The sequence below is a fragment of the Sinohyriopsis cumingii genome, unplaced genomic scaffold (assembly GCF_028554795.1).
Source record: "Sinohyriopsis cumingii isolate HCF-2022 unplaced genomic scaffold, ASM2855479v2 utg001460l, whole genome shotgun sequence".
NCBI classification, from domain to species: domain Eukaryota; kingdom Metazoa; phylum Mollusca; class Bivalvia; order Unionida; family Unionidae; genus Sinohyriopsis; species Sinohyriopsis cumingii.
This window is the reverse complement of record NW_028316002.1, coordinates 2,127,931-2,155,814: the sequence shown is the minus strand read 5'-3', so window position 1 is coordinate 2,155,814 and position 27,884 is coordinate 2,127,931. Positions and strand designations below refer to the sequence as shown.

Sequence of the window (27,884 nt, the reverse complement as noted above, 5' to 3'; positions counted from 1 at the left end):
TCTCTCACATTACTGCTCTCTAAGTACACAAATTTGTAAAAGTCTTGTGAAAATGTCTTCTCTTTTCAATAAATGATAACTATAGTTTATATACAGCATGATGATTTTCATTAATTTGTATATTTAATCTATAATGTGTGGTTGACCTTGGTCATTAATTGAGTTTAGGGCTTATCTGACTACTGTCTTATTGTTTTATAAACAATATATTACATGGTTAATATTTGTCTATGATTTTTTTTATTACAGTGGTCTATCATTTTTTAGAAGTCATCTGCTTCAGAGATAAAATGTACCATTTATAATTATGGATTTGAATATGCTGAATTCAAATATGACAATTAAAACAACTGATTGGCTACTGTTTCCAATATATTTAAGGTTTTACATTTTATGTCTATGTATATTGTGTAGATAGTTTTAATCATAAATTGTAAAGCTAACCAAAGTCTCTTCATGTGTTTATGGTTGCTTTACATGATAATATTCCAACTGTCATTTTATGTAACACTTTGAATACACTGATGCAGAAATCAGTCTGACACTGATTATACTTAACCTAGCATGAGCCCAGAATACATTCTGAAGTGGGATCATCTTAGTACAAGTTCTACTTAATCTGGGATAAGCCCAAAGAACATTCTGTTGTGGGTATGATCTTAGTACAGGTTCTACTCGATCTGGGATCAGCTGAGAATAGACACTGGAGCAGCCTAACACAGATTCTACTTAATATTGGATCAGCCCACAAAACACTGTAATGGTGTGATCAGCCTAGCATATATTGGGAATCATCATTGCCATGTACGGTGTGTTTCATGCAGATCCTAGTTCATGAGTAGACCCACTGAAAGCTATTTTTTGTTTAAAATAGTGAAATTGTTAATATTGTTATATATTGACTTTTGAAAATTTGTAATGATTAAATAAGGATATGTAGTGTGAATTGATAAAGAGAGTGAGAGAGCAAAATACTTATGTACTTTTTGTGTTTATTTTCTTACACAGAATGTAACAAACATTCCTTACAGAAAGTCTTTATTTTGTTGTGTATAAATTTACTTCTTTGTTGAACACCCAGAAATCTCCACATCTATCTTATTTTCCCAAACAAACACATTTAAGAGAATTAGACAGCAATTTCATTTGGTTGAAACATGAAATAAACAAGGATCTAAAATCAAAATAGTCAATGACAAAAATGATTTCAGGATAGAATTTTATATGGACTTCAAAAAGTCTATTTATATCTTCAAAACAAATAAACAAAAACCTCCCATGTTTTGCCACATTGACAACTAATGTACTACTTTAGGATATAAATTTCTATCATGCTATGACACTAAATTACTTTACTGACATAATGATTTCAACTTCATATAAGGCTTAACAACCACCCTTTTATTAAGACCACACTGCTTAATTAATAACAAATTCCAAGAATTTCATTATTTAGAACACCTCATTACTAAGATCATTTCATTAATAAGGGCCTGGCTACCTGGAACAAATCATTCCATAAATAAGACCACATTTCTAAAGTTTCCTAAATACTCTTTTATGGAGGTTTTACTGAAACATGTTGATTCCATTTGTTTACCATCATCCTGTCCACTGGCTGATGTTCCAGTGAGGTAATGAACATTGATCCCTTTACTGGTCATCTCTTTCTTAAGAAAGTCAACTAGAGCATGACATGTTGCCCTTGTTTCAACAAACACAAGAGCTCGTGGTGATTTCTTCTCCTTCATCTCCTCCAGTATAAGTTTCTGAAGGATGTCACTCAGCTTTCGAAGATTGGGGTTTTCTTCACAATCCTTGTGGGATTTACTGAGGTCCAAGAGTAAATCTACAATTTAAAGTTAAATTTCTACATTACAGTCCTTCTTCAGCTATTAAAAGAAACATAAAAAATATGAAATAAAGCTACAGTTTAAAAAGATATATTATTAATTTTTTAATCATTTGTGAGGACAGGATATAATTAATACAGGCAAATTTTCAAGTAAAAATTGGAAAATGTTCTTTACAGATTAAGTTTAAAATCTCTTAGAACTAAATATCTGACTGTGAAGGAAGTTGAAGATAGGGCATCTCACAAAGATGTTTGTGAACAGTGTTCACTTGTTGACAGGTTTTCATTTCCTCATCCTCTTGGTAGCCTCAGCAAGATGATTGTTTGTTGTCTCAGGTAGACCAAAATCTAGGCCAATTTAAGTACATGTATTCAGGTTGACATTGCCAGGGTGGGAGTGGGAGACAAGTGCCCTACTCCTCCAGAAATGCTCCATATGGCTTGCGTCTCTGATCGCCTCTGTCAACTAAAATCCCGCTCCTGGCCTTCACAAGTGGCTTAGCTTCTAAGTCTGGCAGACCATGTTTCCACTAACAGGAGAAGGGGTGAAAGCGGGCCACTGGCACCTTAAAACCAGGCATTTTGGGTAGATGGGGGCTTGTAAACCTTGGATGGTAGCTCATCTAGGAGAAGGAAAACTCTGATTCCAAACCTCCGCTGCCTTGCAGATCTACCCACTCACGGGAAAGGTTAAGGGAGTAAGCTCCAACAAAAAAATCCGGAGATGAAGTCCCTAAGGCAGTCTGACATTGACTTCAAAGTCATTCTAGCAACTCCTGTGATGCAGTTGGTGCCAAGCTGTATCTGCACTGGTTGTTCCCTTGGGTCCACCAGCTGTGTGGAGAGGGAGGATCTGCTGCATGGGCAACAGCTGATTCTCCATACCACCCTACCCAGGCTTTGTAGCTCCACTGGAGAAGACATTCCAACATTGTTATAAGTCGTCAGCACAACACAGGAAGCAGCAGTCTACCGGTTCTAAATCAAAGCTCAATTGGCATAGAGCTTGGTACCAGGGGTTGCTTCCAACAGTGGGAGAGATCACCATGTCTCACTGGACAGCTACTGCCCACCTCATGCTGGGCAGCCCCCAGTCAGTAAGGTGCTGCCCTGCCATGGACTGCCTGCTTCACTGGGTGCATGGAGCTTAGAGAAGCATCTTGACAAGTGGGCTACAAACTCTGTACCAGCCAAGACTCAAAGAACAAATAAGAAGACTCCAGCTCTTTGTTTTGCAAGCTGGAACATCAGGATCATGTGTCCTGGAATCACTGCTGACCTGCAGCAAATCAACTAAGCATGGAAGACTGCCATCATTGATAGAGAACTCTCCCAACTGAATGTCAACACTGCCTGCCTTCAGGATACCCGACTGGCTGACAGCAGCACTATCAGGGAAACCAACTATGCCTTCTTTTGGCAAGGAAAGCCCTTGGATGAACCTAGGCAACACAGTGTTGGCTTCGCTGTAAAGAACATACTAGTCGCCTTCATTGAGCCTCCATCATGAGGCACTGAGAGGATCCTTGCCCTCCAGCTGTCAACATCCTCAGGTCCAACCAACATCTTCAGAGTGTATGTTCCAACTCTCTGCTACACCCATGAGGAGAAAGACAAGTTCCATGAGACTATGGATCAAGCAATATCCAATATCCCCAACAATGGAGGCCTCTACCTACTAGGAGACTTTAATGCAAGAGTGGGAGCTGACCACGAGGCCTGGTCCACCTGTCATGGCTCTCACAAAAGGCATAAGATCAATGAGAATGGTCAGCGACTGCTGAGATTTGCTTCTCCCACAGCCTATGTGTGACCAACATCTTTTTCAAATGCAAGGAGATCCACCAGCTGTCATGGAGACACCCACATTCCCACCAATGGCACCAGCTAGACCTCATCATCCACATGTATGTGGAACTGGCCAGTGTCCTCCACCTGCAGCTACCACAGTGCTGACTGCAACACCGACCACTCCTTCATGGCCAGCAAGGCACAAATAATGCCCAAGAAGCTGCACCATGCCAAGAAGAAGGGTTGCCCATGCATCAACACCTGCTATGCACCCAGAGAAGACACAGCAGTTAATCATCCTACATTTGTGGCGCTGTGTACAATTCAGCCCTCAATGCCTACATGAAGATGGAACACAAAAATGCCTGCGATTGAGGCAAAGAGGGAACCTCTCTTGGCATACAAGGCTCATAGCTGCCAACCCTCACGAATTTGATGTGAATTTCATGACTTTTTCAGCGATTCACGCCGTAAGCCCAAAATTCACGAATTTTCCAATCCTCAATTATTTTAAACCTTTAATAAAATAACCGATTTTGCGTTAAGCGCTAGTCATGATATTCGCAGTTGCCGAAACGGTCCGGTACTGCTGGTCACGATATTAGTAGATCTACAGCCGATTAGTACAGTTGGCCCAGAGCAAGCATTTTAGCCTATTTTAATCTATATGTGTAAGAGTAGTTTTACAAATGCTTTTGAGAGAAACTGGGGCCTAACCGGAAATTTGCTTCGCGCATGCGTCAAAACACTGATTTGAGTTCTGTTCAGCATCGTATGTAAGATCTTGAAAATGTCTTCACCACCAAGGAAAAAGAAATGTATTACTCAAATAGTGAAGTTTAATTTGGAATATATCAAAAATTGGTCATGAATTCTGCCATTAAACATTGATATTCATTCATGCTTTTTGCACTCAGTGTGCCATCGCAGAGATGATGTGAGGAAGAATGTCGGTTGCAAAAAGCACGTAGAAGTTGGGAAAATTAAGAATTCGCAGATTTCAGCTCTGGAATATTTTAAACCATTGGCGGAAGATCTGCAGACTACCAATGCTGAAGCATTATTTGTGAGTTTTCTTGTCGAACATAATCTACCTTTATCAGCTGGAGACCATGCTAAACATTTGTTCTGACAAATGTTCCCAGACTCGAAAATTGCTTACAAATTTTCCTGTGGAAGAACCAAAAATGCTGCAGATCCTGTGCATTCCTCACAGCAAAAGTGACAGCGAAAGAGTATTTTCTTTAGTGAGGAAAAATAAGACAGACTTTAGGGCCTCCTTAGCTGCAGAAAATTTGTCAGCAATTTTAGTCCCCAAGATCAACCAGCAGGCAAGAAGTCGGAACTGTTTATAAAACAAATTTACGATCAAGCAGTTGAGGAAGTTCAAGTCTGCCACAGTATCATGTCTTGATAAATAACTATTTCTGCAATTATATGTAGTGTTTTATTTTTATTTTGTGAACTTGATATAGTGTAGTATTGACGGTCGGAGTGGATGGGGTGGTCAGAGTGGATGGAGTTATTGTCATGGTATTTATCACGAATTCATGTCCAAATTCACGACTTTTTATCCCTATTTTCACTAATTGTGAGCCCGGAAGGTCGGCAGCTATGAAGGCTGCACCTAAGCCTGGTACATTACATGCCCTCAGGACTGTCAGGAACAACGCCCAGCAGACTGCCTGCCACTGCGCCAACACCTACTGGCTGAACCTCTGTACAAACAGCTGCCAAACCGGGGATGTAAGAGGCATGTACAAAGGTATCAAGAAGGCTACAGGCCCCCCACTCACCTCCAAGACCGCCCCTCCCCCAAGTCCAAGATAGATGAAAAAGTCATCACAGACCCCAGAAAACAACTGCAGTGATGGGTTGAGCACTATCTTGAGCTGTATGCAACCCAAAATGTCATCAATGACACCGTCTTGGACGCCATCCCAGACCTGCCAGTCATGATGGAACTAGACACATTGCCCACCCTGGTAAGCTTGGAAAAGCCATCAATTGCCTCGCTTTTGGGAAGGATCCTGGAAGCTACGCCATCCCACCTGAAATCCTCAAGAGTGGGAAATCAGCACTGATCTGGCCTCTGCACATACTCCTCTGCCTCTGCTGGGAACAGGGACACATCCCCCAGGATATGCAAGACGCTAACATCATCACTTTGTACAAGAACAAAGGCGACCATAGTAACTGCAAGTACCAGGGCATCTCCCTCTCAGCATCATCAGAAAGACTTTCATCTGTGTCACCATGGTGCACTTGCAGACCCTAGCCTCTCATGTCTACAAAGAGTCCCAGTGTGGCTTCCGAGCCAGCCGGTCAAATGTAGACATGATCTTCTCACTACACCAGCTGCAGGAGAAGTGTCTTGAGCAGCAGATGCCCCTCTACATTGCCTTCATAGACCTGATGAAGGCGTCTGACCTGGTGAGTCAAAGCAGACTCTTCAGGCACCTGCAGAAGATTGGCTGCCCCCCCACGACTGCTTGCTGTCATCATGTTCTTCCACAAGCACATCCACAGTACAGTGTGATTCAATGGCGCAACATTATAGGCATTCCCAGCCAGCAGCAGAATGAAGCAAGGCTGCGTCCTTGTGTCGATGCTCTTTGACATCTTCTTCTCCATGCTCCTCCGGTATACCTTCAAGGACTACAGCGAGGGAGTGTACATCCCTACCAGGACTGATGGCAAGCTGTTTACCATTGCCCTTCATCATGACATCACACAGGGAAGATGGACTGCAGCAGCTGGTATGCCTCTCCCATGCCTGCAAGGAGTTTGGACTGACCATCAGTCTAAAAAAAACAAACGTCATGGTGCAGGACACAGACTCCCCTCCCACTCTCGCCATCAATGGGTACAACTTTAAGTTGTTGAGAACTTCACATACCTCGGGTCCACCATCTCCAGCTCGCTCGCCATTGATGTTGAGGTGAATAGCAGGATTGTCAAGGCACCAGCAGCTATGACCAGACTAAACCAGAGGGTCTGGAACAACCCTAACCTCACTGAGAAGACCAAACTGCATGTCTACCAGGCCTGTGTGCTCAGCACACTCCTCTACAGCAGTGAGGTATGGACCACCTATGCAAGCCATGTGAGGAAACTCAACAGTTTCCACCTGAGATGTCTGCGGCACATTCTGCACATCCAGTGGCAGGACAAAGTACTCAGCACAGAGGTTCTGGAACATGCCAACATGAACAGCATGTTCTCCATTCTCAGCAGGAGGTGCCTTCACTGGCTCGGCCACATCAAGAGAATGGACCCTGGCCGTGTTCCCAAGGTCCTGCTATATGGTGAGCTAGCAGAAGGTGCAAGACTGACTGGACAGCCATGTCTGCAAGAATGACATGAAGACACCCAACATCAACATCAACAACTGGGAGAGCTGTGCTGACGACTGCTGCACCTGGCACCTAGCTATCAGACAGGGTGTTCAGGAAGCCGAGGAAGCAAAAACCACAAACCTTGCTGCAAAGTGAGCCGGGAGGAAGGCAAAACAACAATAGCCTCAACAAGCATCGACGTTCACCTGCAGCAAATGCAATAGAGACTTTCAGACTTTTCAGCCACTTGCCAAGGTGCAGATAGGACACCCAACCAGACTCTACACCATAATCTCCCAAAGATGTACGGATGCCAAGAGATCATGTAAAAAAAACCCAACTATACAGCCATATGGTACTGGTGACAATGAATATCATAGTGAACTGTTTAGTGACGTGTTTGTTGACAACAGGATATAGATCAAACAAGGACTACCATTTTTATATATATGTGTTTATGAGATGTGATCAACACATGAATTTTCTAACATGTGACCTATAATCAGATTCAAGGATTTTTCACATACATGTACAGTACTTAATGCATTATGGATTGAATAAATGCAGGCAAGGGAAGTAAATATTGTGCACTTCAGACGAGGAATAAATATGCCATTCATTTTTGTCTAAAATTATTATATTTCAACATCTGCCACCATTATGTCTTTAGAAGTATACAGGCAATTCTAAATGTTAGTCTACATATACAGATAGGAGAGTTTTGACTCGCATGGTTTTAATAGAAGATTAGTTGCTTTTTTAAAAACCAAATGAGCAGACCAAATATATTTTCCTTCATATGTTGAGTCAGGACCTGAAGTCATCATTATCTCAAGAACAATGACTATTGTCAGCAATCTCAGATTATAAGGAAAAAGCTCTAATAAAATCATGCATGTGAGTCAGAACTCTCTTTTCCATATACTACTTCTGAAAAATCAAATTTCTGTTTGCAAAATATTTGCATTTTAAAATGGTTTTGTGGGTATTTACAAAGTCTGGATAACAATAACTTGGAATCTAAACATAACTGCTTCATGGACCTGGTGACAAGGACTGAGGAATGGACCATTCTCACATGCAGTACAAGCCCCTGTTACTTAAAGTCAAATCGTATTTTGATCTAAACATAAGTTCATGTGGCTGAATATTATCTTAACTTTATGTTTCAGTTAAAATTACTCAGGATGAACTCTCTATAATGGCATCCATGTTCAAATGGTTCAGCAGCACTTCAGTCTAAAACCTTTTCAAGCCGAATGGTTTAGCAAACCTGCCAACCCTGACAAGTCCGTCTCAGTATGGCAGCTGATTTTTTTCTGTAAGACTGACCAGTTTTCAGTAAGGTGTAATAAAATAATAATAACTGCTATAGTAAAGCTGGAAAACATAATTAAAAGTTTGAGGCATTGACGATAAATATTATGTTCAACTGAAAAGTATGTAATATATGCATGGACTTTATTTACCACTAGTACAGTTGCACAAACTCTAGTTCCAAACAATAACTAGTTGCTATTTCTCAACTTGACATAATTCTTGGAAATTCTTTTCCATTTCACATGACAATTGCAATCATATCTCCTGTCACGAGATATACTCAAATTGGTATGTGATGTTCAATAAACATATTTGTGTCCTTTCTAGCTATTATTCACAAGAATCTGAATACTCCTTTTTATTCTTCTGTGTTGATTATTAACACTTTTCTAGAAGCTTTGTTTCCCTTTCATCTTAAGCATGCATCGTTTTCTGGATGCCATTTAAAAAAATTCTATAATCAATAGTTTGATCATGCAGATGCTTCACATGAACAAATAGGTGTAGTTTAAAGCATCTGGGGTGCTCCTGTAAAGTTAGTCTCATTCCCTAATTTTACTAATTCTATGAGAAAACCCAGATCCAAATAAAACACGGATGAACCAATTATCTGGATTCTTTGGCAATGATAATTTTTCCAAAGTTTTTGCCAGTATGCCATAAGTTTGTATTTTCAGGGTAATTTTCATAAGACTTACGGCAAAATTGTAAGAGTTGGCAGGTCTGGTTTAGACTGGAACATTTGACTACATCAGTTTGAACTCAGTGGGAAAATTAAAAAGTCACTAAGATGGCTCGTGGTGAGACCATTGATGGTTTAAATATTAAACTACTACAATGCATCTCAATTGCCCATCTATTGATGAGACATTAAATGGATCAGTTTTAACTCAGTTTAATGACTCAGTATTTTGTTAGTAGGATCAAATCTTACATGGGTAACAAAGTAGTTCAAGCACAAATTAGTTTGCAGTGGTATGAAGAGGGTGACACCTGGGCCAGATTGATGTTGTTGTTGTTCTAGGGTTTAACGCCATTTTTCAGCACAAGGTAGGCTATACATGGCAGCCAGTATAACTGGTGGAGGAAGAACCCTGGAAAACCCTGGGAAGAACCACCGACCCACGAGAAGCTACTGACAGGCTTTCCCACGTACCCACGCTAGCCGAGCCTCCAGATTTAAGTAGTGGGAATATACTGCATCCATGAGCATCTTGAGGCAGGGCAGGATAGAGGAACACATTATTTAGCTAGCAAAGTAAACAAAGCTTTATGCCTGTCAGTTTATTTACCTGCTCAAGTGAATATAATTAATGAAGGTGATGTCTTCATTCAATAGATATATTTTGAAATGGAACACAGCTACTGAGTCTTAGTGGTATATGTCATTTAAACACACTGTTGCATGTGAAACATCAAGACTGCATGCAATTTGGAAATCTTGCAAATCTGTGTACCATGGTGCATCTCAATGCCAATACCATTCAGTGTCCAAATCAAGATGTTCAAGGTCTGTTAAGGCAATATCGACTTTGAGATGTTCATGGTCTGTTAAGGCAATATCCACTGTGAGACAGAATTTACCCAGTTAACATAATCCAAAACCATACCAGAAGTACAATATAAAAAAGCATGATAATAAAAAACCTCTGTTAAAAAAAAATCCCTCGAATTACCTCTGAGTGACTGAAACAGTTTCTTTTCCAGCTCTGTATGTCTTTCTTGATTTCCACTGATGGGTTTCAACTGTTTGGACAGAAATAATATCACATCTTGGCCGGTTAACAGACAGTTCATCTCCAGGGCTGCATACAGTATCTGATTGAAATGTGAAATATTAAAGAATATACAAACTAGATATACGTCAATATGACTTGTATGCCCTCACCACCTTGATGCAACTGAATTGGCAAACATCCAAGTCAAACATGGGCCCTCACTTGGCTGTATTTTCTTACAAGATAATGAAAATTTAAGTTGACCAAGGTCTTTTTGATGCACAAGAACTTAAACATGATCAAGACCACCATGAACAATGTGACATAAATTTACATGAACAGACCATGGATTACATTATTTCTTTTAATAATGAATTTTAGGAAAGACAGTTTAAATAAATAAATAAATACAAAAACATACTTGTTACAGGATGGGATACACAATATAGTTATCTCCATTAAGAATCAAACCCAGTACATTTGTTTTGCAGTCAGATACACAACTGCACCACTAGACAAGAAGGTCCCTATGAACCAGACTGATTTGTACATGGCATCATTTACCAGTCCACAAAAATAAAGCAGTCATGTTACACTTATTGCATTCAATCTTTAGGAAGATGTTCCCCACTCAATCTCAATCCAACCACACTTCTTTAATCTCTTACATACTGAATAATTATATTGTACTCAGAAATACACATGTACCTTGCTCAAGGATAGTTGCCACATTCAGTCATAATAAAGCCCTGAAAAATCCACATCCTGACAGTAAAATGTCTGCACATTCTACAAGGCACTATTTATAATACATACCACCCCTCTATTTTGAATTTGTTTTGAACTAAATTTTTAAAGAATTATTTCCAATGGGATGGCATCCTTGCTTATACTTTTGAACATCCACTGAGTCCAAAAAGCTGAGTGATCCAGGTGACTGTGAAAGTAAAGACAATGACAATGGAACTCACCTCTAAATGGTGTATGTGAACTATAGACAAATTGGTTCACCGTTTCAGAAGGTTTGCTCATGAGCAAAACTTCTAGCAAAAAGGGACCAGTCCATTCTACATTTGCATGCTCTACTGACAGAAAATACTTTTGGGCAAGTTTCATTGAAATGTTGCACTGTACTTCTTACCTCAAGGTAGTGGGCACAAGCATGAATGGATCTAGCCTGATTGGAATCAGTTACCCTGATGGTAGAAGTCATTTTTTGCAGATTTTTTAACCACTGCATGTAGTTCTTGGCTTTGTGATCACTTGGCTTATTTGACATCAACTGGCATAAATCTGGTTCGAACTGACACAACTCTGCAGTGACAATAATTCATTAATAAACTTGGAATACATTAAGAATATAAGTGGAGAATTTATCTAATGGGCTTTTAAAGAGTTCACAGCAGTAAGTTTTTATGTGTGGTATTTTCAAAAGGACCTATGACATCTGTCAGAATATAAAAATGTTATATAGCCTGTGCATATATGGTCATGAATAAACATTACAAAAACAAGATTTAATTTTAGTTGTAAAGCGTGTATGCCAAGTCTCATAAAAAGATTTTTCAACTTGTTTTATCAATTTCATTTGCAAAAAATCTCTTTGTGTGTCTGTGTGTGTGTGTCTCTCTCTGTCTGTCTGTCTGTCTCTCTCTCCTTCTATATATATGTATATAAATGTGTGTGTGTGTGTGTGTGTGTGTGTGATAATGTTGCAAATTTAATGAGTAGAAACATAAACTTACAATACAAACAATCTAACCTAGACTGGCCAATAACTCTGAAAAATCAATATGACAAATGAAAGACAACATTTATCCAGAAATTAAAAATAAATCCTAGTACAAAAAAGCATCTGCACTGCTTTAGTATGTAGCTCTAATAGTAGAAGACTAGATGAGGTTACATGATGGTTCTGAATTCATTACCCAGCCTCTGGCAGTTAACAGTTATTTGTTATTACTACCCCTCCTAAACTAATTTGAGGAAACACATGAAACTTGGCAGACAGTTCATCTTGAGGTCTAGTTCATGTTAGATGCCACTCAGACAGCCAATAATGCTCCCAAATGCTGGCCATTTTGAAAAAAATCTTCTTGCGAATGGTTCATATCAACATGGGATTTTCACAGAAATATTTATGATGGTATAAGGATGGTCCTGAATGAAAATAAAGTTTCTATATAATGGCATCCTACAAGAGCCACAAGAGCAGTCATCATACAAATTTTGGTATGGCTACACCTCCTAGATGGAAGGTCATACCGACATGTGGTTTCTACCAAATTGCTTATGCATTGTTCCTTCATTAAAATGATGCTTATCTAAAATTTTGGAAGGTTACATTAATATCATTTCCATTTAGGATCAACTACATATGGTGAGAAGTTTATGTGTGAGTGAAAACCCCATGTCAAAACAACCATTTCTTTTTCTAGATGAGTAGTGGAAAAAGACATTTTTAAGCCTGCAACCACTATATCAGCACTATTATTTAGGACCAACTAGATATCATAACAAATAATTAAGTGAAAACCCCATATCTAAAGGACCACCTGTTCAGACAAAGTAGCTACCACAAGATTTTCAAGATGGCAACCATTACAGCCACATTGTAAGTTTCACAGATACTTTAAGTGAACACATAATGATGCTATGACTATCAATTCTGGCAAAGTAGTTAAAACAAGAATTTCATAATGGCCACCATGGATTAGCATGATTTTCATATAGGTGCAACTAGATATCATAAGAATTAAATATTGTAGTAAAAATAACTTGTCCATTTATATGCCATTCAGGATTAATGATAACAAGACTTTGCAAGATGGCTGCCATTGTGGTCATATTGGATGTTAAATTGGCACCATTCTCATCTAGGATCAACAAGATGTCATAAGAAGTCTGCCAGGGAAAACATCATATTGATATAACTATCTGCTTAGGACAAGTAGCCATAACTAGATTTTAAAGTCTACCACTTAAAATGTTGCACTGGATGTCCAAATTAAGGTTGCCATTTTAATTTAGAACTAAGCATACATCACTGGAAATGCATACCAAACTACTGTTAATATGCAGGCCAAAATAACCATGTTCCAAAATTTGGAAAAATGTGAAATATTTCTATAATTTAATGAATAGATGTACAGACATACGGACTGAAGCAAGTAGTTTCTGAAAAATATTTGCCTCTTGTAAGAAAAAAGATTTTGTTTACTATTTCCAAAACCAACAGGTCCCTTTAGCAATTAGCTCAAGAGGCTGAAAGACCTGTCTAAGATTTAGAAAGGCCCTGTGTGTAGGGCTATACATGAATAAAGGACAATATGCATATATATAAGTGCAAAGACAGTAGACCTATTTTTAATGTTGCATAATGTTCCATATACATATGATTCTAGCTGCGGTAGGACAAAAACATCATTTTAACCCTTTACTTCATAGAGCATAGTTACCAAGTGCAGTGTGCTATAAACAGAACACCTGTTACCTATTCGACTCCATACACATAGGCCTGCCTGTTAATTGTTAAGCAATGTAGTGTATGTTACGTTTAACAGCAATTTGAACCATTTTACATTTTTGGTACACATCTATTATGTGTCGAAAAATTTAAGAGTAAAGTCCGATTGTGATAGCTGTGTAATTATTTTTCACGGAAGAATTTTTTATGTGCTTTAAAATCTTGAGAGAACTTGTTCACTGTCAAGTCAGTGAGACCGCGTAACCAACCATAGCTGCCATTTCTCATACTCGAAATATACAAGTTTTTTGTCCGCATCGACCAGAGCATAAACAGTGACGATGTAATCTGACACAATTGTCATTCGCAGAAATGAATGTAGTATTTAATAGGGTGTTTTCCCCGAAGGCGGCACTAAGAAAACCGGCTTAAAATGTCTGATGTTTACAGCAGATGCCAAAAGGCGCTTCCATGTGAATGGAGTAGAGATGTCAAAAGGCGCTTCCATGCGAATGGAGTAGAGGTGTAAAAAGGCGCTTGCATGAGGTAAAGGGTTACAGGCTGTATATTACACATAGTATTTTACAGATGAAATCTATCACTTTTGAAAATTAAAAGATTTTCTAAAAAAATTTGAAAAAAGAAAGAAAAAAGGGTATTTTTATTTGTTTTGTCCCCACATTACCGAAATAAGCCAGCACCAGTCAACCGGAATCTGGGACTGTTAAAAGCCAGTGCAACAATTGGTGCAATGCCACATACAGACTGATTATGAATTGTTAAATGGCTAAAATGTGTACATGACAAGCTGTAAACTGATTAACCTATTTTTTAATTTTGGACAGTCTAAAGCCAAAGATAAGATGCTGTTTGAGGTATTATAAGTAATAAACAGATCAAAGGTGGTCCATGGTAGGTTTTGAGTATTTAATTAAAAATTGGCCAACCTTTGGTGAAGGTGTAATAAAAAGGAGAGACTAACCAAAATATGATTTTGGCAGAAACACTTGAATAAGTGTTTGATTTTATAAGAGTTGTATTTCAGAGAAGCTTTAATATCTCTTTGGTTATTTCATGTCAAAATGCCTAAACTTGTGCTTTTACTCCCAATGCTAAAATACCACCAGCAAAAATGTATTACAACTTCAGCAATCCATGGAAAACAAGTAAGTGCTGGTGAGTAGCAAATGTCACAAATTTTCAATAAATTGTGTGTTTCAAGCAAAATAAATGTTAATAAAGTAATAGAGGAAGAAAAGATATCACCAGGCATCTGCAGACACCATCACATTGGAGCAATGATTTTTTTCATAACAAACATACCCACTATGAGGGCCACTTGTGACACTCTATCAGACATAGATACAGCAGCACTTGCAGAGTGCAGAGACTATATTTGTAAATTTGGTGGCAGAGCATAATTTACCATTCCTTCATTGCAGATCATATTTATTACACTGGTTAAAGTTATGTTTCCATACTCAGAGATCATTACATAGAAATTTTCATGCCAGCAAACAGAGACAAGACACATTACCACTCAGATCCTAGACTATCACTGAACAGAAAACTTGAAAATGTGTGTAGGAGTCACAAGTTCAGTGTCATGCCTAAGAATATATGCTATGGCAACAAATTCAATTCTTCTGTTTTCAGTCCCCTTAAAACATGTAAAATTTATGTTGATAACAAGTCCACTGATTTAGAAGCCAATCAACTGATCAAAATTTTGAATAAACTACATTTGATTTCCTGGTTTTGTCACATGCTCAACCACTTTAAAACACAACAGAACAAGCATTTGTAGCCTTGTTGACAGCAGAATTCTTTTGTTTGATCTGTTTACATTATACAAGTGAAAATATGGCAATCAACATTTAAAAGGCATTTGAATTAATGTTTCAATTATGGAAGTCCTGGACATCCATGGCTGGAAATTCGGAAGTCACATACCTAAAGCCTTAAGGTCCCATCACTACACTTGTCAGAAAATGTAGAAAAATTTAATAAAATGTTAGTCATTTTTATGTAGATATATATTCTAGAATACAAAGTACAAAAGAGATATTTCTAACCAAACAATATTGTCTTTTTATGTTTATATCTATTTTAGCAGTTTATTAAGCTTTTGGGAAAATATTTTATCCATAACAGGACACAAAACCAATATTAATAACACAGTATTTACAAACTGCACCCTGTTCTTGTGATTAAGGCTTATTTAGACAGGAGTGTATAAAACATGTTTGAGATTTAGAATAGCACTCAATTCATGTATATATTATTTTTAATATAAATGGAGATATCAAGGTAATTTACTTTTTTAGATGACTGGAAGTAGAGTTGTACAGTTGATAAGTCTGCTAAATGAAGACCACAAACAAGATCCTAATAAAGTTCTTAAATAAACAAGGCCATCAATGAATCACACCATATACACATTGCGCATACTGAAGTCATGAATATAAAAGCTGAATTACAGGACAACTTTCCATGGTATATTTAGTCTATGGGCTCCTGCTCTAATATTACTGTTTGTACATGTAGTTAACATCACCTATGATTTAACGCAAAGATGTTGGCATAGCTACTAAATGAGGGAAAGATGCATTCTTTTTATAAAAAAATATAGATACTTTAAAGTAATGAAGACCAAAAACTATATTTCAACAAAAACAGCAAGGTCATGTGCCTTTAAGTCTTTTGCTCTTTTAATGTTATTTTCATTTTCTTTCAAGATAAATATGTTGTACCTGATGCCTTGGCAAGGAAATGGCTGAAGTAGGACATGCCTAATTACTGAAATTGTTTTTGACATCATCTACAATTTACTGCAAAACTGTTGGTATAGTTACTGTGCGACAGTTGGAATGCTTTTTAATATATTTGAGATACCTTAAAACAAATACCAACCAATAACAATTGAAACAAGTTAGGTCATCAGCATGTAAGTCTTTTCTTCTCTTAATGTTATTTCAATTTTCTAGCAAGATCAAGATGTCATTATTTAACTGAGGGATGCTCCAAGGATATGACTGAAGTAGGACTAATTACCAAGAAAACAAAACAAAGAGCAAAACTGAACAAACTTAAACTGAATGGACTGCAACAAAAAATGTATGCAAAGGAAAACTTATTAAATTAGACACATAATACTCTTAGTAATAATTTTTAACTAGTGTAAAAATGATTATGAAATGACTGGTATATTTCATATTAAAAGATACAAACAATTTGTCCTCTCATAGCAATGATACAAACTGGGAATTGTGTATTTCATTCATTTTACAAAAGAGGTATCAGTGTCGCAAACTAAAATTAGTAACTAAGCTAAAAATGGGCAGTTAAAAAGTGAACGAGTACTTTAGATAGCCTAAATGGAAGGATAATCACTATATAATATAGCAACACAGATAGATTTAAAGATATATTATGGATAATTTACATTTCTTTATTCAAATCTAAGAAGGTATGTACCAGTAGATCCAGAAAATGCTGCAGCTTGTATGGTTTTCTCAAAAAAGCAGCTGTCATTAAGGATGTGTCTTCATTGACCAATTATAGGTTTAATTAAATCATGGACACTCAGAAATTTAAAGTTATTGAATTATTAGTATCATGGTATTTGCATAGGTTTACTGAAGAAGCTGAATTAGTACCGTGAGTCCTGAAAGTGATTGGTTTTACACTTTGAACCTGATACCCAGTAAGGTTGTAAAAAGTACATTTAAGTTTTCAGTACTAGAATGTTTATCTCTGAGGTCTTCTTTATCAAGATGATGATTCTTCAAGTGTCATTGTCAGTATATAAGCTGGACCTGTACATAATTGTTTTACTGACAATTTGCTGAAAAAGGCTTAAATACATAAAACATATTGTACTAAGTGATGTCCACATTAGGTTGGCATGAAAAATGGTGCCTATTCTGGAAATTACATGAGAGCTGACATTGTTTAATTTATTGCAAGTCAACTAATAGGCACTATAAAAACTGGCTCTAGTGGCAAAAACAAGTTGCATCTCAGAACAGTTCTGAACACTGGTATTTATTTTTTGAGCATACAAAGTAGATGGAAAATAAGTCCCTCAGCCATACCTTGGTAGAGTTTATAGATGTCCTGGAGTAAAAGTGGTGTATAATACACTGGGGATTCTGCTAAAAAAAATCCCTAAATTTACTGTACTTATATTATTTGTACTTAAAACAAATCTTTGCCAATGGAACATCTATTTGTAAATGTTATTTGTGACACAAAATCTTTTATCCCAGTTATCCCAAATATATTAGAAAGACAAAAAAGAATAAGGTAAATCTACATATCATTGCAGCCAGACCATAATCCTTAAAGTTGTCTTCATATTTCTGGAGGCCCCTGGGTGGCCAAGTGGTATGAAGTGCTTGCCTTTACTGATCATTACCATCTCATTTTTATCTACAGGTGTTTGAGTTTCAGTCTTGGCTAGCTCGTGTAGGTATGTGAGAAAGCTCACCAGTGGCTTTCCAGGGATCAAAGGTTCTTACTGGGGTTTTCCCAGGTTCTTCCTCCACCAGTTATAATTACCACCATGTACAGAGAATATCATGTGCTGAAAATTTTATTAAAGCCAAGGCAGCAACATCCCTCTGGAAGAATAAGACTACAGCAACAATGATGTAAATCTGTTTGTATCATCTCACATTGAGAGGACCATATGATTTCATGACTGTATTTCTGACTCATATTTTGATTCAATCGTTGCACTGTGTGCAATACTTGCTCTAAAATGGTTTGAATGCAGAATGAGAAGATTTTGTTTAATAAATAGAAGCAAGGTCAGAGATTCTTTACTTAAGTGATGGAGTACAATGTTGATGATGCTGCAAGGTGAGCTGGCTTCACAATATACCAATGACATAAAAAAATTCATCCAAGCTGCCATACTTAGTTTTCTTCCTTTTCATTTGTTTTTAACTGGATTTTGTTGGGGGGGGGGGGGGAAAGAATGCCATTTTTCAGCACAAGATAGGCTATAAATAGCCAGTACTGATGGTGTAGGAAGAACCTGAGAAAACTGTGAAGAACCACTGGCCCACACAAAGTTACTGGAAAGCTCTCTCATGTACCCACATTATCCGAGCCCGAGACTTGAACCCACTATGACAGTGATCCAGAAAGAGCACTCTAAACCACTAGCCACACAAGGCCCACTTGTCTGGATTTCAGTTCATGATAATGGAAGTAAGACACAGTAGAGTCAAGGTGTCCATATACTTATGAATGGAGACCATGGGTTAAAGCTGAATTTAGACAACTTAAAAGACAAAACAGCAACAATATACATAACTACAAGAACAACAAATGTGCAGTGAGATTTACCATGCATGCGTAGTTCATCTTCTATGGTGATCATGGAATGCACAATCTTTCCTTCATATTGAACATTTACTGCTGATTCCATAACAACCATTTCTAAAAAGAAGAAAACAAAATGACCTACGTTTTAGCCATGTAAATTCACTTCTCTGAAACTAACCTTTCCAAAGTCAAAAATATTTTCATGCAATAGTTTTTTCTTGCTTGCTCTAAATTCCAATAACTTTCTAGAGCATGAAAAATAGGTCACTAACTTACTTTTGAGAGCAGCAGGTCTAAGTCCCAATGAAAATCCACTGAACATATTACAATTAAATCAAGGAACATTTGAGAATATCAAAGAAATAGAACTAAACAGATCAACAGCACCAACACTTAAGTTTAAAAAGTAGGCTACAGTGACCTAATTTTGAATAATTATACTACTGAGTGGTAATCCCAAAGTATTCCATTACATTTTATGGTGATTTATCATAAAGCTATCAGTGTCCAAAATGCCTGGCAGAAAGAAAAAAACCACACACCACATATTCACTACAGCTGGAAAAGTGTGTCCTGCCTTTTGGCACTGGCCAGTAGCTCTTAAAAATAAATACATCCATCAAATTTCATCATCATTCATCCAACAGTATTCAAAAAATAAAGCTAAATGCAAACCATAATATGTTATAAATAACTCTGAAACATTTTATTCATTTTCATCCATTGCATGTTTAAAGGTATATCCCTTAGATCTTCAAGTGTAATATACAGTGAAACTTCTCTGGATCAGTATTTTAACAATAAGCTGGCCATGGCAATGAATGCTTAGCCTGTCCCCAAGCTTCAATAATAATGGCATTTTGTAAGTTCGATAATGATGAAAGCATACTAAATCCAAAGAGGGCAGGATAAAATCATACTGAATTTAATGTAGGCTTTAAGTTTCATAAACTATGGTGAAGTCTCAAGTCTAAAACCTTTAACACTGAGGGTGAGGACAGATGTACAGATAGACAGATATGAATAAAGATATCAAAGTAATTATTATCTTGAACTTTTGCCTAGGTGGAATTGACAATTCACCAGTAAGTTCTTTAAATTGCTATGCAATTTTTGTTACACATTTACAAGTCTTTTAAACCACAGAAGATTTAGTACAGCATACAGGTGCTATGTTAATCACTACTGATGTCTGATTCTGACTAAAACATTTAAGACAAATTAGCATTTGTTCTAACCTGCCAAGTCATGCATTGGTGACATATTTAAATAGTGTACAGTCTACTGCCCATGATGGGTTTTCGTTAAATATAGTGGATATCATCCAACTCTTTACATGCATGTTATCTACTCATTACTAATTTTAATACAGTAATTAAGCAATTTTCTCTATCAATCCAACCCCCCCAAAGTAATACGACATTATGAAGTCATTTATTCAGTGTATCATATTCTATTATGAAAATTACTTTCACCGGAAGGTCAGATTATAGTGCATGTCAATTTTTTATGGCTAAGCTTTCCCCTGCTATGACGGCATGAACATGGGCACAGACACTGGAAAAAGTTTACATGTACGAGGTACATCTATTTCCAGTAGCAGTGTAATCACTGTAAATATTAACCTGGTTAGTATTTTGCAAAGCAATCTTTAATACAAATAAAATTAAAGATAAGTCATTTATTATCCTTATTTAAGATAAAGACAAGATAACTTATTCTTGTCATATCAAGATAAGGGGAGAGGCATTAAAAGTAACATAAATTCTTAATCTGAGTCCAAACCAGTATTTCACAATGGTACTTGTAAGTAAGAGGTTTCAACAAGTTTCACTGTACATATTCCTACAATGCATTATTTGTAACTTAGGTACACTGACATACTTCTCCAGCTCCTTCTGGACAGTGGATAGCTTGTATACATCCATGTTGGCCATGATGCCTAATATGTAATTTACAGCTTCATCAACTGTTGATGATTTGCCTGCTCCTATCGAGGCTGTAAGTCCAACTACCTGAAAATTCATCAATAATATAATAGAACATTATTTATTTTAAATGTTAATTTTATAGCAAAAATGCTAGTCATGCCATTCATACTATGTGTGTGAGCTGGTTGAATGTATCTCCAGTGGCAATGAAACACGAATTTGCAACAGTTCTACCAAGATGGTACCAGTATGTTGCATTCTGTGGAAATTATACACCCTGTATCCCATTCAAGAGATAGTGTCATATTCAATCGTTTGAAGTAGATACATCTGACCAAATTGTGAGTTTGTTCAGCTAAATGTGGCACTGATTTTGTTGAATAAGGAGTAGTGTGTACATGAATCAACAACTTGAATGTGAAACAGTAAATATGATCCTGGTTGAATGCATTGTAGTTGTTGAAATTTCATTTAAATAGGAAAGGTTTGACAATCGATACTTTTAAGTTGTATGTGTGTGTATTGGATTTTTAATGTAGTTTTAACAATTTTGCAGTCATATTGCTATGATGTCTATAGTGTGGCAGTTTATAGTGATGTCTAGCACTGGGACACCATGCCACAGACATGTAGTATGATGTCCCACCCAGTCATATTATCCTGTCACCAGGTCAAGCAGTCCTAACACTGATGTCTTAATGTTGAACACCTAGTGAGGCAGCTGTAAGTACCATTTTTATAAGTCTTTGTTATGACTTGGCCAGGCTTGAACCCACGACCTCCTGCATCCAACCACTAGGCCACCGGAGCAGTCAATCTTAAGTTGTAATGCACTGGTAATATCAAAGCAGTTCCACTTTTTAGCCAGTGAATTTGATTATAATGAAATGTATTTATATCTGCCCTTTCTCTGAAAATCCTTTAGGATTCTGTTCCAAATTAGTGAACTTGAATACTGAAAAGTTTTCTTAAAGAGGTTTTAATTTGGTTCTGGAATGGAAAGATCCTTACCTGTGTTATATATATTTGAATTAATTAATATTTAATTTAATTTAATGGCCTGTTTGCAAGTTTTGAATTTTTATTATTTTTAATTTCATTACAAGTCAATGTAATGTAACTTTGTTTACTAAGAATTTGATATTTTCCAGAAAATTCAGTTTGACCTGAATCTTTTTATTAATACCTAATAACAGAAACACTGTTTCTATTATTGACCTAGTTCCTGGCCTTGATATGGGGTCAAGTAAGCAACTTCTTTGTTTTTAATTCACTTTTGGTGTGTGAATGGTGGTGGTGAAATCGAGGCTGTAATGTGCTACATGCCATTAGACTTGTATATATCTTCTAAAACATTCTAGAATGTGGTCATGTGACCCTCATCAAGGAATCTTTTTATCAACTTGAGTTACTATAACCTTTGTTTATAGAGATTTTTCTTTGTTTGGGCTTTCACACTGGAAGTGTGTGTTTGTGACCAGTTTGGAGTTAACATTTTAATTTTTGTTCAAATTATTTGGATTCTAAAAGATTAATTTTTTTCCTGGAAATATTTGTGTGCTTATACAGAATTCTTGGACAAAGACATTGATTTAAATTTTATTTGGAATTCAAACACTGGTATATTATATTCTGTGGTTCACAAAGGACTATACATATCATGGTGGGAGGAGGGTATTCCGCAATAGCAACAGGTAAGTATTGCATAATTAAGAGTAGTTTTACCTCCCAAAAAACTACATTTTAATAGCAGCAATTACTTATCCTGTCAGTATTGCTCAGCTGAATTGGTCAGTAAGGTGGCTAGGCTGATGTCAAACTGATCAAAAACACAGAAATTAAATATACTCATGACAGAAGGAGAGGTACACTTCTATAGAATGTTCATGTCTCTCTGAATAACATGCTATGCTATAACAATGGGACCTAGAGAAAAAAAATGTCTGGTCTTTGTTGTATCTAATGAGTGTAGGTAAAAGAAGGAAAAGGTATTATGGAAGAGCCACAAAACTGCTTTCATAATATCCTCAAGAGAGGGATGATTAGAGTCGGCCCATGAAGTAGCAACAGCTCAAACCTTGTGGGCTTTAAGTTTCATAAAGGTGAAGTCTCAATCGGTGAGAGAATCAAATGCTCATTTGATAGTAATAACAATCCACCACAAGACTGTGGCAGCTGAAAAGTCTACAGAGCCCTTAATAGGGGAAAGAGACGTTTTCTACCTTTTCTTTTTGCTTTGGAGACATTAAGATAGAATCCAAGAGCACACATGGGCATAAAAGTCTATCTTGATCATCCCCTGTGCATAAACTGAGACTGGGAATCTCTATGGGTAAGGGGATAAGACAGCCAGAGTCAATGAACAAGGCATGAATTTTATTTCTTTGTCTTGTCAAGGCAAGGATGAGAAGGAACACAGTTTTGAGTGTAAGATCCAAAAAAGGAAGCTTCACTCAATGGTTCATAAGATGTTTTGGTTAATGATCAAAGAACACAGGAAAGATTCCATCATGGCACAAGGGAAAGAGTGACCAGTCTCTGAAGCTCAAAAAACTTTATAAGACTGGCAAGATGTGGATCTGAACTGATGTCTGTGCCATGCAGGAATTTAAGTGTGTTGGAGATGGCACCTTGATAGCCTTTGATAGTGGATACTGAACATCTTTTGGTCTCAAAGAGGAACAAAAGGAAATCAGCAATGGAAGTTACAGAAGGGCAGATATGATCAACATGTTTCCTACTGCACCAATCACAGAAGATTCTCCACCTGGCCTCATAAACTTTGGATGTAGAAGCTCTCCTGACTTGACTGACACAGCTGGAGGCTCTTTCTGAAAACTTGTTCTGGCAGAGAGATCATTTGAGATGATCCAGGCATGAAGGTGGAGAATGTCTGGGCTGTTGTGGAGAAGGGATCCCCAGTGTAGTGAAAGGAGATCCCTCCTGTGTGATAGATCTATAAAGAGGTCTAGGAGGTCGTTGAACCATTGTTGTTGGGGCCATGAGAATGATCTGAGCAGTGGAAGTTCTCACTCCTTGCAGAACTGGTGCCAACAGTTGGAAAGGTGGAAAGGCATAAGTGAATTTCCCACTGGAAGCTGAATGCATGACTGCCCATGCTTTCTGATCCAGGAGAGGTCTTTCCCAGAGGGATAACAGGGACTCTGTTATTGAGTGGTAAATGACCATTCTGTAAGGATGGCTTGGTCTGTTCTGGACATGCTGTCTGCTAATATGTTTGCCTTGACCAGAATGTGATGAACTCAGATTGTGAAACTCTCTGAAGTTGCTGAGAGGAAAAGGTTCCAGACCTCCTTGAAGTTGTTGGTAGGTTGGGGCACATGTTGGGGGGTAACAAACGGTAAACCTTGTTTACTGCCTTATCAAAGGACCAGACCACCCCTTCTTCCTCATCCACCTGAGATGAGGGAGTGGGTGTGAGAGGTGTCATTGACATTGTCGCAGCTTCTGTCTCAAACTTGGAGTTAACATGGATGGAGAGAGCATCATCATTCTCATAGTCAAGGACAGTTTGAGTTGGAGAGTGGCTGGATATCACTATGTCCCTTGATGGAGGGGCATAATAGTACTATGAGTTGCAACCCTTGGTTGAGCAGGAGGCACAGAGGGGAGATGAGAGCATTCAACCACCCTCAATGATGTAACACCTGTAGCCCTCTGAAAGGAAACCACTTAGTGAGGTGACGGTGGGACTCAAGCCACAGCATCACTTCAATTGGTATGGCATAGTCCAGTAGTCCATAGGGGCAAAATGGACCAAGGTCCCTGAGGTGGAAGGCTCCACATCCCAGAAGGGTTCATAGGTATAATTGGGTGGGGGGACACTGAAACAGTCCTCATTCCAAGCCTCAGTCCTGTGTATGGACTGTAAATCCTGTATTGAGTGGGATGGTGGAGGGGGGAGAGGGGGAAGCTCTGTTCTGGCCCTGGCCCCATACCATGAGGTCAAGTGATAGATGGAGAAGACCTCATCTTCGCTCTGTGCATCATGTGTGTGATGTCTTGTCTCCAAAATGCAAGGGGCCATCACGCTGCCAAAGGCACAATGTGTACTGTGGTGCTCAAACTCCTTGACAGGAAGGAGTAACCTGCCATCGTGGTGCTCAACCTCTCTAAAGCAAGGGTGCAACCAACAGTTAGTGCTCAACCTCCTTCAAGGGAGGGTGTAACCCACTGTTGCAGTGCTCGACCTCCTTGGAGGAAGGGCACAACCCACTATTGCAGTGCTCTACCTCTCTGATGGGAGGACACAACCCACCATCGTAGTGCTGTACCTCCCTGACGGGAGGGTGCAACTCACGGTTGAAGTTCTCTACCTCCCCAACAGGAAGGATCAACCCGCTACCTGAAGGGTGAATGTTGTCAGGAATGTGAGAACTTTCCTTCATCAACCTACAGGGGAAGTTGAATGTCTTCTCAAACGTCAAGACCCTCCTTCTGGAGGAGTTTCAACAGCCACTGAAGATGTTTATCCTAACATGTGAGATCTAGAAGAAAAGCCAGAAAAGTTAGATGAAGAAGAGGGAATGTTTTCCATTTTTTCTTGATAGGTATACCTGGAAGACCACACATCACAAATGGTATAATGGTTTTTCTGAGTGCACCTGAAGCACTTGATGCAGTCTCTATGCGTATCCCACAAGGCCTTTTTATGACCACACTGCTCCACATATTGCTTTGTCTCTGAAGAAAGAATTGTTTTTACAAAAACAAAGTTTGTGGTGTGGTCCCTTGTTGTTGTGAAACTCAACTTACACATGAATAAACAAAGGAGGGAAATTATCATATCACTGAAGTATTTCCTTATTTATTGAAAGAAACAAGATATTCCAGTTCTGATGATTTGTTTATTGAGGTAGCATGCAAATGCATGAATGTCAACTTGAGCATTGTATGAAGTTATAACTATTTTATCGAGTTGAAAATAAAAATGGAGGAAACAATGTCCTCAACATTGGAGAAGGGCCTATTATTATTCCTAGAACATAGGGACTTACCTGTACCATTAAATTAATATTTTAAGTAAACGTGTCTACCACCATGGATAGAACACGAGGTAGCTTCCAAATTCCTGCAAAGAACAAAGTTCTAAGAGGGAAAACAAAAGGCTACAGACAGACAGTAGTAACGCTGAGAATCATTAAACACTGTGGAGAGAGAGACCACTAACTGCAGTATATTAGTTGTCAACAGGCATAATTTCTCGGTCACAATGGCTTTAGAGGTCAATACAGCATGGCGTCCATGAAAAGAATGACATATAGGTACATCTACCTTCTGCGCATGACCATGCAACAGTGGTGTGCAAAAGGTCAAATGGTCATACTTACTATTTCTCCATTCTGGGAGGATGTATTCACATCATACAGACAGTAGATTTTCAGCATGAAAATAGATTAGCCAAGTAATACCAACAGGATAAGCAATGGCTGCTATTAATTTTGAGGTTAAAGACACAAAGGAGTTACAATATTATCACCATGGTGAGCATTAACATTTATTAAAAAGCTGATAAAGTTTGCTTTGAGGTTGAAGCAAATGGCCTTTGAACTGTGCAAAGATTGAAGTGAACGAAATGCTAATGCTGTTGATGATATGACAACAATATGCCATTAAACTGGAAATGAATGATATAATAAACTGACCAGATGTCTTTAGTTTGCATAATTCATTTGCTTTCTCATCCGTTTGGGTATCCTAGTGAAAAACTGCCCAAAAAAGTAATTTTGTCTTGAGTTGGGATAAAGCCATTCCTCATCAAAAAACAAAATTTTAAGTATTTTTTTTATTTAGTTTGTATGGTTTCTGGGGTCCAAATTAAATTTTAGGTTTTTTTGAAGTTTTTGAGGTCTAATTCTAACACTGAATGAGAAAGTGAAAAATACAAAAGTAAAAATCAATCAAGCAAACAAAGCACCTATCAATGCCCTGTTAACTGGTTGTTTACAGTAACAACAACCAGTAACAAGTTTAACACTACTGCTAATAATTTAAAGATCATGCAGAAAGACACAGCACAATTGATTTCCCCTTTAATTATCATTGATTTTAAATATACACAACAAGCATTAACCATCATTTGTAAGAGAAAGAGCAGCAGTTGGGATTACAATTTTAATCTCAAGAAGGCAATAAGTTTGAACAGCAAATGGTTGGACCAGTTTGTGTGGCTGAGCTATGACAAAACACTGAATGTTGATGTTTTGAAGTTACGTGTAAAGCACAAACAGATAAACTATTCTGTAAGTCCTGGGTGTATCAAATTTGTGAAAAAAGTCAACCCTTTTAACCATATGGGATCTAATGAACATTTACATTCCTCAGAAGTTGAAAATGCAGCATAAAGCAACACTCTTGTTACAATGTTCAACAAAGTGTTAGACTTGACACATGAACACTATGACAACACTGTTTTGAAATGGCTATTCTTCCAATCAGCAAGTACCAGTCCAAGAAAGAGCCCAATCATCTTAATGAATTTGAAATTTATTTATGAGAAATACTTTGACATCATTTGAGATAAAATATAAAAAGTCTGCTGTAGACAGGCTATGTATGGCAGCCAGTATAATTGGTTGAGGAAGAACCTGGGAAAGAAACACCAACCCACAGGATGCTATGGGCAGCTTTCTCACATACCCACACTGGCCAAGCCAGAGACTCGAACCCATGTGGACAGAGGTGAAATGGCAGTGATCGGTAAAGGCAAGTGCTTTAGACTATTCATCAACCTGAGGACCCTGACTTTTCTGTAGCAATGGCACTAATATTTGATTACTTTTAGCATTGTGTGCCAGTTGTTTGACATTCTAGAGAGAAAACAGTTCACACAGATGCAGTAATCTTGACTTTCAGCTTTTCAAGTTTAAATATATACAATACTGTAATTACATAGCTGTTTGCTTAGTTCAGTGATGTTTCTTTTTTATTATGGACTGCAATAATCAGAGCCATATTCAATCTTTAAAAAGGGGCCATTTTAAGTATATATTCATCTCATTTGCTAAAACTTAGCATTTATAAACTGAACATGATTCACTTAAACACAAGGCCAAGGTGGCCTTCAGTACACTCAAATACCTAACTGGCATGATCTATTAATGGCTA

At 37.7% G+C, this 27,884-nt stretch overlaps 2 protein-coding genes across 2 annotated transcripts in view; both read right to left on the bottom strand.

Moving 5' to 3' along the window:
* The window catches only part of LOC149772482 (antiviral innate immune response receptor RIG-I-like), a 48,317-nt gene extending 34,200 nt beyond the window's left edge, over window positions 1–14,117 (bottom strand). Inside the window, exons 1-3 of the mRNA XM_089947752.1 lie at window positions 11,164–14,117; window positions 9,981–10,122; window positions 1,601–1,849 (exon numbers count right to left, since the gene is read on the bottom strand). Of these exons, the coding sequence (XP_089803878.1) occupies window positions 1,601–1,849; window positions 9,981–10,122; window positions 11,164–11,301 (529 nt within the window). The 5' untranslated portion in view covers window positions 11,302–14,117. The remainder of the gene's footprint in view (window positions 1–1,600; window positions 1,850–9,980; window positions 10,123–11,163) is intronic.
* LOC149772481 (antiviral innate immune response receptor RIG-I-like) overlaps window positions 11,204–27,884 on the bottom strand; it is an 89,761-nt gene continuing 73,080 nt past the window's right edge. The window contains exons 12-14 of the mRNA XM_089947751.1: window positions 20,710–20,840; window positions 18,847–18,939; window positions 11,204–11,336 (exon numbers count right to left, since the gene is read on the bottom strand). Coding sequence (XP_089803877.1) covers window positions 18,900–18,939; window positions 20,710–20,840 — 171 coding nt within the window. The 3' untranslated portion in view covers window positions 11,204–11,336; window positions 18,847–18,899. The remainder of the gene's footprint in view (window positions 11,337–18,846; window positions 18,940–20,709; window positions 20,841–27,884) is intronic.